At 47.7% G+C, this 12,763-nt stretch overlaps 1 protein-coding gene across 3 annotated transcripts in view; it reads right to left on the bottom strand.

Moving 5' to 3' along the window:
• SYT9 (synaptotagmin 9) overlaps window positions 1-12,763 on the bottom strand; it is a 190,550-nt gene that overhangs the window by 39,241 nt on the left and 138,546 nt on the right. For 2 of the 3 annotated variants that reach the window (XM_036861417.1, XM_036861418.1), the window contains exon 6: window positions 12,462-12,591. In XM_036861417.1, the coding sequence (XP_036717312.1) occupies window positions 12,462-12,591 (130 nt within the window). Of the gene's footprint in view, window positions 1-12,461; window positions 12,592-12,763 lie in introns of those variants that run through there. The other variant, XM_036861419.1, reaches the window with a different exon arrangement.

Below are 12,763 nucleotides of genomic sequence, written 5' to 3'. Positions count from 1 at the left end.
GTCTTCTATTTCCCTGCTGCCCTCACTCCTCTTCTCCCCAACACCAAACTCCTTTCCCTATGGCTGGCTGCCCTCCACCACCTCTCTCTCTCCCCCAAATCTACTCTTCCTTCAGCTTCTTCAACCACACGGAGGGCCCCTTATACAACCTCCCACCCCATCCCACTCAGCAAGCACAGCTCACTCAGAAAAACAGAGCCTTATAGAAACACAGGTCACCTAATGGTCTCTGAGCATGGAGAGGTGGTGATGGTGGAGGGGGCCCAGGCTTAACTTCTAAGCCCTCCTCTCTGGATGGGAATGGGTGAAGCTCTGAGTCTGGCTCAGATATGCTTTTTCTTTCATAGCCCTGGTTCCCCATCATGCCCTGGCTCATGGAGTCCCCTTCTGGTCTTGACAGCTGACCCACTGATCTGCAATTGCTCAAGGACGCTCCTAAAGTTCAGAGCCATCCACCTCAACTACAACGCAGGGCTCAGTGCTACTGCTATCATTAATTCTGTCCCTAGTTCCTACTACCAAGGAAGTCCAAACCCAGCAGAGCGGCCCCCTGGGCTCCCATGAACTCAAACACAACCTGTAAAGACAGTGAAGGAAGCTACACTGGGCTGGGGGGCTTTAGAGAATTACTGGCTTGAAATGGTAAGAGGAACATCTGCTGGGCTGAGGAGTCCTCAAAGACTTCAACGTGATTCAAAAGTCCTTTTCTTTCCTATTATTTCCGTTCTTGCTTTCAAGCATTTCATCTGGCGGCAGCAGCTGGATCTAAAAGCTATTCCTCTTAACAAAGTGCAGACTTCTCAAGGCCTTTGCTATTAACTCTTTGGTGCCTACTGACGTGCGAGAGAAGCAGGACAAGAGGTGGAGAGGATGGTGCACCATGTGTGATGGCTTAGACTGCCGGACGCATCAGTGCGACCCATGGCGCTATCCCTGACTTCCTCTTGTTATCTTGAGAGTGTAGCATTTCTCTTACTACTTCTTTCTCGGCAAGGACCCCTGGATCCTTATTCCTGATATAAGATTTAGTTCTAGGTGAGCCCACATTCACATGGTACTCTGGTTCCATACTTGAAGAGCAATGGAAGGGTCACATTATTTTTAAGCAGTAGGATAAGAGCCATTAGCGCTCATACTGGGAATGGACACTCTGCAACTTTAAAGAATGTAAAATTTTTAATGCAAGATCAGATTGTCTCACCCCCAGCTACTCACCTCTGAAGACAATGTTGACTAGACCCTGCAGGCTGGAGAGGCGGAACTGCAGGCATGTGGCTGCCCTGCCAGCCTTCAGGGTCCTGTGATAACAACCTTCCACAGCCAAGGGGCCTGGGTTCTCAGCGCATTCCTGGACCTTCTGTGCCAGAGTAAGTCCAATTCCCCCACCCTCACCTTTCCACCAGGCTGACCCCCAGCCTGCCAACCTGAGATCCTGCTTGGATCCCACCTCAATCCTGAAAGCTTGCCATGAGGAGCTCTGCCATCGCCCTCTGGAACACAGAAGCCCACCCTGATCCCTGCCTGGCTCTTGGTTCGTTAGTCAGAGGCTGGATCTGCGGCCACAGTCATTGTCACTGGGGGGCTCCACTCACTATCTTTGGATGGAAGCTTCCAGAACTAGGATGCAAACACCAGATGCTCAGTCTCAGTATCTTGATGACGGACTGTGTAGACCCCTCTGCAGCCAGGCCAATTCCTCCATGCCCATCTCCCCCTCATGAATAGGTGCTGCCTGTTCCCGTTCAGCTCTGCTCCCCGGTGTGGGCCCATCTCCAGTCAACAAGGAGGGAGATGCAGATGAGCCCAAGAAAAAGCATTCTGCTTGGATCCACACCTCCATGTCCCCTTCAGAGACTTCATTAAGCATTCGTAACAGGAAGACCTGGAATGTTTATGTTATTTAATTGTCATCAATCTTAATCCTGTCGGATGGCATTTGCTGTCTTGATTGGTTTTATGACCTTTCTCTAGTAAACTTTTTCAACCTGGACACTTACTGTCAGTATGTACACTATGTAAGTAGCTCCACTCAGATCCTCAGCTACGTAGGAAAAAAATATCGCACCTTTGTTTTCCTGCTCCTCATTCCCAACTGCTTCTCTTTCTGACAATCTGAGCACAACTCACATAGTCAGTTGATTACATTATGTAATTGTTCAATGATTTGCAAAGTTCCCCTTGCTTTTTTCAGAAAACCCCCTTTCCTTATTTTTAAGCATTACAATGATCAATGTTATCACATTTCATTCTGATTTTTATTTAAAATAGGGGTGGGATATGTAATTCTACCACTACGGGTCACAGACTTTAAACATACAATTGAGCTTTAGCTTGTAAATAAAAATAAAATAAACAAGCAGAGAATTAAAGTTAATGTTAGAGCTGCTGTAATACTATTATTAAAAGATCATAGATTTTCATTTTCATTCTAAACAAATGAAATGCAGTACATGGAAAGAGAAAATCGTGTGACTGATCTTCACTCTTAAGGAAACTGCCTTTTTCAACCCAAGGGAGCCATCATAAGATGGACAGCTGTCCACGGGTCCTTCAAATCCACACAGGATTTGATTTTTCCTTTGGAAAAATAAGACATAAATGCAAAAGGAAAGCAGCTTTCCCCCTCACTTTATACAGTATTTGTGTCATTAAGAGCAGAGAGTCTCTCTTTTGGCCACAACTGTTTCAACACACAAGCTAATTAACCAAACATTGACAATTTGTTTCATTAGGAAAATTTTATTGAACGTCTGTCATGTGCCACTTACTTTGGTAGACATTGGACATATCACAGTGAGCAAAACAGATGAGTTGATATCATGACATCTTTGGGAATGGTTCTCTTTACTGCAAGGGAACACCAGTTGGGACAGGGGTGGGTGTTCGTCTATGTCCCGGATATTTTCTGTTTCAAGTAACAGAAATCCTACCTCGTAGTGCTTACATAACAAAGGAAATTTATATGCTTACATATTCATAAAGGCCAGAGGTAACATTATGTTCAGGAGAGGCTTGATCCAGCAACTCAACCATATGATCGAGGGTCTGAATTCTTTTTATCTCTCTATTCTGCCACCTATGGGGTTGGCCTCACCCTAACCCTGCTTCCTCTAGAGGTCCAGAAGGGCTCCAGCTGTTCCTGGCGTGTATGCTTCTTTATTTACATCCAACAAGAAAGAGAGAGCGTCTTTGTCCAAGCATTCACACCAAACGCTCTATAATACCCTCTGACTGAATCAGCTTAGACAGTACTAATCCCCATGGTTGGCTTGACGGGTTTAGCCCGGGACTAGGTCTTACTTCCATTACTGGAGCCAAGGATGGGGCCAGGCTCCTTAGAGTCCCCAAGGAGAAGTCATGGCCATCAGAAAGACATCCTGCTGTCTGTGTGGGTACCCACAGAACTAGGCAGGCTCCTTGTCAGCCCTCGTTCTGCTTTTCGTTCTTGGGGTGTGCGAACTAAAGCCATCTACCCCAACACAGCCATCTGTCTACAGAATGCACTCCACATTAACTTGCCTTTACTATTCTATTGCCTTCATTAACATTAACTTTACTATTCCCAGAGACTCTGGCCAAGATAGATGAAAGTTGCAGACAACATTATTGCTCATTACTGGGACTTTCCAAAAAACCATCAACTCTTCCTTAGAAGGTATCAACAGACGGTTTATACCCCAAAACTCTTTGAATCCTGGTCTCAAAATCCTCACGTTGCTGTGTCCACCTAAACTATTACATCATGATCTTTACCCAACCCTAACCAAGCTTCCCCATCCCCTGAATCATCCCCCTTGCCACACTGAAAGGCCCACCTTAAACCATACTTGAAAATATCGATCAGACCCTGCCCTTCCCCTTCAATTACCAGGTAAGTAGTACACTCAGCTTTGTCTTTTCAACAGGTTGTTCTGCTGACATTTGGCAGACAGCGTTCAACAGGCACATCTTCTGAAAGACTCATTTCCAAGAGCAGCGGCCTTCTAGACGTTCTGTCCTTTGCCATTATCGGTGGAAAAATGTTGCCTGCCACATCAGTAAACACAGGATGTTGGGGAATTCCCTGGCGGTCCAGTGGTTAGGTCTCCCTTTCACTGCAGTGGCCTGGGTTCAATCCCTGGTCGGGGAACTGAGATTCTGCAAGCCACGTGGTGTGGCCAAAAAACCAAAAAAACCAAAACCAACCCCCCCTGCAAAAAAACCACAAAGGATGTTGCAGCCATCAGCCACTACAGCCACCCCGGACAGCACACCCTGAGGAGACTCAGGATGAGAAAGCACAGGATACTGGCCCCAGAGAGCTGAGGTGCAGATCAAAGGAACGATTTCAGTGAGCCCAGACTCTTGCATCTTCCCTTACACAGAAAAGCGCTAAATTCCTTAACTTGAGATGTTTGGTTTTCTTTAATTAACAGTAATCTTGATGTTCCGACTACCTGGTCTTTGTTGCAAAAACTCCTATGTATCCTGGTTCCTCCCCTGTCTCTTTGGAGCAGTCCCTCAGAGCTATCAGAGAGGCTGCGTCCCGGGCTGAAGTTCTCAGTTTTGTGAGCCCAGTAAAACATAATTCTCAACTTCTAGGTTGTGCATTTTTTTTTCAGTTGACACCAGGATGCTCCACCCTTGCCTTGGACCCCTAACCCAGGAAGTACTCTCCTCCCCACAGATAATCACGAGGGAGTGTGGTTCTTTCAGAGGTTGGCATAAGCCATTCTAGTTCATTTCATCTATGCGGGAAGAACTGGCCCATCAGCCTACAGTATTAGTAGTCACATCAGAACGCCATTCTTGGAGATGAGACTGCTGAAGGCCCAAGCCCATTGTTAACCACTTTCTTATTTAATTACCATTCAAGTGTGCCGCAGGAACGCTCCAGGGCAGTGACTGCTGGGGCAGGGTCATTTGTAAGAGAGGAGAGTCAAGATGCAGTTGACTTTCTGTTTGGGCAGCAATGTTATTTTCCAACACATTGTTATTATCTTTTATACCTCTAGTGTTTACCTTAATGCTTCCGCAGTTTGTATGATTGCTATTTCTACAGACTCCTGGAAGAGTCACCGGTTTTGTACCCCAGTTGAAGATGAGAAAATGCTTAGCATCCTATTTTTTATTTTATTTTTCCTAAACCAGATAATTCTACACAAGAAGGAGGACTTATTTGGGAAATACTGAATGCTCTTGGCTTTGTTTGCTGACCATTCCCTCCACCAGCTGGAAACACAACGCCCCATTAACACTAACCATGCCTACTGGTCCAAGCTGCATTCTGGCCACTTACATCAATTGGCACAGATTCTAACAAGTTTGTTACATGTTTTTCAGATCTGCAACATGTAGCACATTTCTTTGTTCTTTGCAATCAGTTTTGCTTCAGTGGCCCTGCTGGTGTTTATGGATATTGGCATACTAAATCCCCCAATAAAAATAGTTTACTTTTTGAAAAAATATAATCTCAATGATAAGTCCTTTATTTTGTCCAAAAGATGCATTCCCTCTATTTTTCTCTTTTTTATCTTCACAGGTAGGTGGAGTGAATCATTACCTGATGTAAAATTGCTCCTAAAATGTTTCCCTGGTGAGAAAAGCCAACTTGTGGACTAATATCCTTGTCACCCCTCCTGATCAGTTCTCATTCAGGGTACAGCAGTCTGTCATTCACCGTAGGGATGTCTGTGGTTTCTGCTTCCTCTGTCTCTTATGAAAGAAGATACTGAAGCACTCTAGAACCTGGACACGCATATCATCAGCATGAGGGGGACCTTCATGATTTACTAAGGTGCCTAAGTTATTGTTCTGAATATTTCTCAAGTGCACTAGAAATGCAAAGCCACTACCATCAGAGGGCAGTTCATGGGAACCAAGGGGGGAAATGGTCTCTTCTCACGTCCTTCTCCTAAATGGAGAAAAGGTGATCAAAGCTTGGAGCTTAATAAGGACCATCTCCATTTGAAGAGCCCACTGTAAATTCAGTCTTGATACCTTTTACATCTTGCTCCGAACTGACTTCTCCTTTGGACTCCTTTGAGTGGGAAATTGTGGGACTTTAGAACTAGAGGAACCCAACTGCTTTCCTTATATGTCTCCTTCATTCATTCTTTCATTCATTCCTCAAATACTAATTTAATACCTATGTAACAGGGACAGTATTTCCATTCTCTGTAAATCATGCTGTTCCATGCAAAGGAATCAATGCTATATGTTCCTACAAACTGAGGGCAAATAACACTATGATCAGATAGGGCAATGACCAGACAGTCCCTACAGAAACAAAAGTCTCCAAAGCCAGGCCTTGTCAAGAGAAAAGAGACACATCGAAATCCCAAATGTTCCCTGTACACATTGAGAGGAAACCTTGGAGATCTGAACCCAAGTCATAGTATAAAGGAAATCATGCTCTGATATAAAGGAAGGTTCCACCAGCCGGAAAGAGGAAGTAGAGAGCCTTTGGTAGGAGAGATGGGGGGCGGGGCTTGATGTGAGGTCCTGGCTTCACCCTTCAGGCTTGAAGTCTCGAGTTTCAGGTGGGTTGAGGAGGAAGCTGAAGGCAGAAATGGCCCCTGTGCCAACACGGGGCTAGAGGAACAGGTAGAAATGGCCACGTAACTTTATGGGCGTGAAGAGGGTGCCTGTAATGGCACTGAGTCTCCTGCAGCTCCTGTGTGTCCCTGAATGCTTGGAAGATGTGGAAAGGAGGTGACAATATTGGCCGACAAGGTTTTAGGGGGGGTCCAGTAAGTGGGGAAGTGACCTGTACCAAGGGCTGCAAAGAAAACCTCTCAGGCAAGAGGTGCTGCCAGGCCTCGGAGATCTGCAGGGCAGTCAAGAGGCGCAGTGTGTCCTGGTCAGCCTCGAGGGGGTCCCAGCAGCACACGTAGTGACGACATCATCTGATGGCCAAAGACAAGCTGGACAACACGTCCAGTCAGATGCAAGCACACAGATCTCCCCTCGTCACCAGGGCCTTTGCGCTTCTCTCGCCTAGGCGCCAGCTTGGGAAGGAGGAAGGAGACAGAAGGCAGGTTGCAACTCCCTTGGGCTTTCCCACCCTGTGCCTAGTGCCTGCTTTTTTTTTTCTGGTTTCAGTTTCCTTCTCTGCTGGTCTAGTCCTCACCAGGACCCAAGGCCTACACACACTCAGACTCCCTGAGGGGAACCTGATCTCCCACTTGGCTTCTTCCAGTCAACCCCTCCTCTTTCTGGAGAATCACTCCTCTTTCCTAAATCTGTTGTGAATAGCAATTGGCCCAGAGTGATAAAGCCTTTGACTCCCTCACTTCAAAATCTTCTGGGAAGGGGCTTCCCTGGTGGCCCAGTGGTTGAGAATCTGCCTGCCGATGCAGGGGACACGGGTTCGAGCCCTGGTCTGGGAGGATCCCACATGCCGCGGAGCAACTAGGCCCGTGAGCCACAACTACTGAGCCTGCGCGTCTGGAGCCTGTGCTCCGCGATAGTGAGAGGCCTGTGCACCGCGATGAAAAGTGGCCCCCACTTGTCGCAACTGGAGAAAGCCCTCACACAGGAACTAAGACCCAGCACGGCAATCAATCAATCAATCAATAATAATAAAAAAAATCTTCTGGGAAGCAGAAGATTGGGGTCACTTGTGTCCATTTCCCTGTCCTGCCAGGGGGACACTTCTCAGCAAGTCTACTCTCAATGCTCCTGCTGGAGTGGGACCAGGTCACATTTCCATGACCCCTGACCTCCAGCAAACTGGACCAGGGGTGGACACTTAACCCAACCTGGCTTGGGAATGTGTGGACTTTGAAGACTCCAGGTAGGCCCTGGTGGGCACTTGATGGATAATATCTAGAGCTTGTTTAAAGGGCCTGCTAGAGTAACTCCCAGTCGAGTCTGGGCGATGACATTTGCCTTAGCTATACAGCTCTAAATCTACACCCGTAGGGCAGCAGAGGCTGGAAGATGGGGACTCTGTCTCTGCCAGGGTGTACTGTGCCACACCTGCCCCTAGTTACGCTGGGAACTGCGTAACCCAGAGTGGCAGGGGGCTTCCAGCTCTTTGAGGTGGTCCTGCAGACTAACCAGGTGCACAGAGAAAATGCTGAGCTTGGAGACAGGAAGATTTGTTCACACCTGAGCACCCTTGAGCAGGACTTTGGGGTTCAGGATCTTACATCTCTGTCAATCAGGGGAATGCTGCTGACCTTCACTGTGTATTCTGATTGGAGTCTATCCCTTTTAGAAAAGTAAAACCTGACTTAACCCAATGGTGTCTGTGGTCTGCTCTTCCCATCAAACCAAGTTTACTACTTGTTAATCCAGAGGTCAGGCAGCACTTCACACGGAAGTGATGAAAACCTGGAACTATTTCTATTATTCTCCCCGGAGCTGCATGGTGTGGGCCAGCTCCACGTGCAGGGGTGGGAAAGGTGCCGGGATGGGGCCAGGCCAGCACCGTCTTCTCTTGGATATATGGAGGGGAGGGCGGTGGGAGCTCTGTCAGAGCTCTGACATCCCCTGAGCCTCCGTGGAGGGGACGCTCCTGTCCCCTCGGCCCAGGCAGCCCACTGAGGGAGTTTACACAGCTTCCCAAGCCTCTGACATCATGGAGAGAAAAGGGAGCGGCACTGGCTGACCTGTGAGTGTGCAGTGAAGCCATCCAGATTCTCTGAGACAGAAACGGATTTCTGAACTCACTGGCTTTGAAGACTCCACCTGCCACCTGCTCTGGCAAGGTCAGGAGTGTTGGATGCAGTCCCAAGCAGGCTGCCAGATCTCTGCAGGGCTCAGGGTTCAGTCCTAACCTGGTCCCTCAGCCCCCAGCAGCGAAGCGCTTCTGCCAGGCCAGCCTCCCTTCGTACTAAATCCTAACTACCCCATATCTTCTCTCTTCTCTCTCTCCCTCATTCATTCTTACACAAATGCTTATGTACACACACACACACATCCAGAGAACTGTAACTTAATTGCTGTTTTTGTTTTACAGCAGAAAATTTAATGGTTCTTAGTATAACAGCAACTTATCTTTAAGGCCAAGGAAGACAGGAGAAAGAACAGAACTGAAATATGTGTGTCTATATCCAGCCAAGTCACAAATGACCCCTTCTCCCAGTGTGAGGTCATGGCTCACCAGCATGTGGGGTGTAGGGTACGCCCAACCTTCCTTTTTCCCTCCGTGACCAACATTATGATGTTTCTTTGTGTGACAGCCCCACGAGGACACACAGCAATCCCTCAGAATGTGGGACATACATAGTAATGGCCATAACTGGGAATTTTACTGAGCATTTACTGGGTGCCAGCCACGGTGCTTCACATACATTAGGTTGTTTAATCCTCACAATCACCCTTGTGGGATAGGCACTATTACAGCCACTTTACAGAGGAGAAAACTGAGATTCAGAAAGAGAAAAACAAGCAACTGAGTGGCAGCACGGGGACTTGAATCTAGGTCCATCCACGTCAAAACCGCTCTGCCCGCGGCCTCCTCCATCCTGACAGCTGCCAGCAAAGCACGGGCACCCCTCTGACCTTGCTTTTCATCTCATCCGGTACCACTGCCCCAATTCCGCTCATAACATGTTTATTCTTAAAAGGGAAAGTATTGCTTCTCCTCTCAGGATGGATCCGAAGTCCCAGGCATGTACTTCAAAGACACATGAAGCGGGCTTCCCTGTTGGCGCAGTGGTTGGGAGTCTGCCTGCCAATGCAGGGGACACGGGTTCGAGCCCTGGTCTGGGAGGATCCCACATGCCGTGGAGCAACTAGGCCCGTGAGCCACAACTACTGAGCCTGCGCATCTGGAGCCTGTGCTCCGCAACAAGAGAGGCCGCGACAGTGAGAGGCCCGCGCACCGCGATGAAGAGTGGCCCCCGCTCGCCGCAACTGGAGAAAGCCCTCGCACAGAAACGAAGACCCAACACAGCCAAGGATAAATAAATAAATAAATAAATTTTTCTTTTTTTAAAAAAAGACACGACACATGAAACAACAGGGCAGGAAAAGCCTCCCTTGGTTTGCCTTCCATATAAGGGACATTTCATTTCCTTAGTTCTGCTGCAACCATTGAGAAAAGACCACTGAATTCGCCGAAGTAATTCTAGCTGCTGTAACAAATAACCCCCAAGTTTCAGCGGTTTAACTCTAAAAACATGTGTCTCTCACAAAACTGTCCACCAGAGATTTGCAGTAAGCCAAGTGCTCAGGGTTTAAGGCATGGCTCCCGGGCAGCCAGTCATAGGGTGCTTCCGCCTGGGCAGTGAGGGCAGCCTCCCAGGCCCGCTTTCCACACGTTCCCTCCTGTAAGGTGCACGCGCCGTGCTCGGGGCCCCGTGTTCACAGCCCCATCCACAGTCGCTCCCTGGCAAGGTCACTGAGACAGAAGTGCTTGTGCACACAATCAGGGCTCCCGTCTCAGCCCCACGCCACACCCCTGATCCTCACTCCTTTCCCATTTCCTGTGTCCCGAGAGGCATAGAGCCCTGACAGCCTTTGACACTTCAGGTTACAAATAAGAATGAAAGTCGGCAGTGATTTTGTAAGGGCGCAAAAAGCCTATCACAAGTGCTCTAACTGCCCCTGCTAGTGACAGGCTCTGGCAGTCCACAGAGAGACTCCTCTGAGAATTCCACCAGGAACTGAAGAAGTGATGTGCACTACCTAGCACCAGTCCCCCCGACTGTGAAGTGGTTCACAGGTTCTATGGTCTTCCATAGGGATTAATTTTCAGCCCAGGAAACAGTCTTTACTTCTACGGCCCAAGGACAGAGGTGTCCTCAAGGACCTGCAAATTAGGAGGGCCCTAGGCTCTCCTTGAGTATACCACCCGGAGGCCCTGAAGCTTAGAATCAGTCCACAGACCCTGTCCTGCTCTTCCCCTCCGGCAGGATCTCCGACAAAGAAAGACTGTCCCTTCATCCCCTGGGACCCTCCTGCCTCTCCATGGCTGCCCTGCATGTTTACTTAGACTCTCCTGACTGGCCAGGGCAGCAGAATCCACACTGGGTGAGGCTCTGGTCTTGGCCTCTCAGGATGGCTTTGCAGGGAACAGAGCTGCCTGCCCTGGGAGAGTAAGCGGAAGCTCTCTGCCTGGAACCCACGCTCTCTGGTGTCCCTATTCCCAGGGGCTCAGTTCTCTTCGCTTTCCAAGAGCAGGAGGGACTAAGCCTTCAGGGACAAGCTCATCCAAGCATGACACTTGCTTCCTTGGTGCCCCTGTAGCACTTGATGTAGATGATAATGCTTACGATTGTGCACTTCAGTGATTAGTTTACACGCCATCCTCTCTCTTATGGTCTATAAGCTCTCCAAGGGAAGGAAAGGTTTCTTACATCTATATTTTCTCTATCTAATATGGCATTTGACCCACAGAAATGTCACTTAGTGAATGCAATTTATTTCTGAGAGAATGAGTTAGTAAATAAAAAAGAGGGTGAGTCACTGAGTAAGGATGAATGGGGGAAGAATAAATGAAAAGGAAAGGATGGGGGGAGTGAGTGAATGAATGAGGCTGGGAGGCAGAACCATGGTCCACTGCCTCCAAGTATCCATTCTCTTCTTCTACCTTGCAACGAGAATCCTGCTTTTTCAGTTGGGCACATGGCCACTGACAAAAAGAATACACTTCCTACCCTCCCTTGCAACCATACATGTCTGTATGACTAAGTTCTGTGACTAATTTAAATGGAAGTAGCAGTGTTGCATAAGACATCAAGGAAAATCCTTTAAAAAGGAATGTGTGTGCTTTTGGCTCTTGTCTTCACCTTTCTATGGCCTGGAAGATATGTGATGGTTGGAGCTTAGCAGCCATATTGCTCAATGAGGTGACCTCAAAAAAAAAAAAACAAAAAAAAAAACACCTCACACTGGGACAGGGAAGCAGAAAGACAGAAGTCTACATCTCTGTCAACCACAGAGCCACTTTAACAGCCTAGACAACCTTCCTAGACAACCTTCCTCTGGACCTTTTTTATGTAAGAGAGAAATAAATTTCCATTTCACTTGTTATTTTGTGGTTTGTTGACTTGGGGGTTTTTATCATATACAGTTGATACTAACCAGTTTGCCCAGAATCACAGGTTCATGCTACAGCCAGTCTCAGAATCCATGCGTCCTCTCTCCCAGTCTCAAGTTTTTTCTGATGCTAGCTGTAAGTCACTCTATGATGGCCTGGACCTCCACACTCACTCAGATCCTGCAGATGTCCTCCAAATGTCAACCCAAAGCCATAACATGAAATAAGAGAATCTTGATCTTTTTTGAAAACAATCAAAGTAACAGATGATCCCTGATCAATGTTCAAAACCTACCAGACTGGCAGGGAGCACAGACTCAATCTCAGATTGAATGCAATTCCCAACAAGCGGTCCCAGGAAATGCAACCAGGGAAACACACTGATGACCATAGACCCTGGTACACTCACATTTTTGGTGGCTCCTGCATTTCAACAGTAAAGCATTTATTCTTCTGCAAAGAGGAGCACGTGGGAGTAGGGTCTTACCTCCACCAGGGAATGCCAGTGTGCAATGGGCTTGCGCGGATATGACAACATTTCACTCCAGTGGTCTCTGCCCAGCCTCTCAGCTTCGTTGCCTACTTGACACACGCCGATGATCTCATTGTGACCTACACTGTGAAAATGGTGCACAATAGTTTTTTCCTTAAATTTTGGTATGTAAGAGCAGCAACTACTCAGTTAAACTGATAGAGGAATTAGGGAAGGGGTGGTCCTTTTCATTCCCTAATTTAAAACTACAGGCCAAGCTTAATAGCCACTAGGACTCGGGTTCCAATATTTCACTC

This window comes from Balaenoptera musculus, chromosome 8, assembly GCF_009873245.2.
Source record: "Balaenoptera musculus isolate JJ_BM4_2016_0621 chromosome 8, mBalMus1.pri.v3, whole genome shotgun sequence".
In the NCBI taxonomy this organism is placed as follows: Eukaryota; Metazoa; Chordata; class Mammalia; order Artiodactyla; family Balaenopteridae; genus Balaenoptera; species Balaenoptera musculus.
This window is presented reverse-complemented; position numbering and strand designations above follow the sequence as displayed.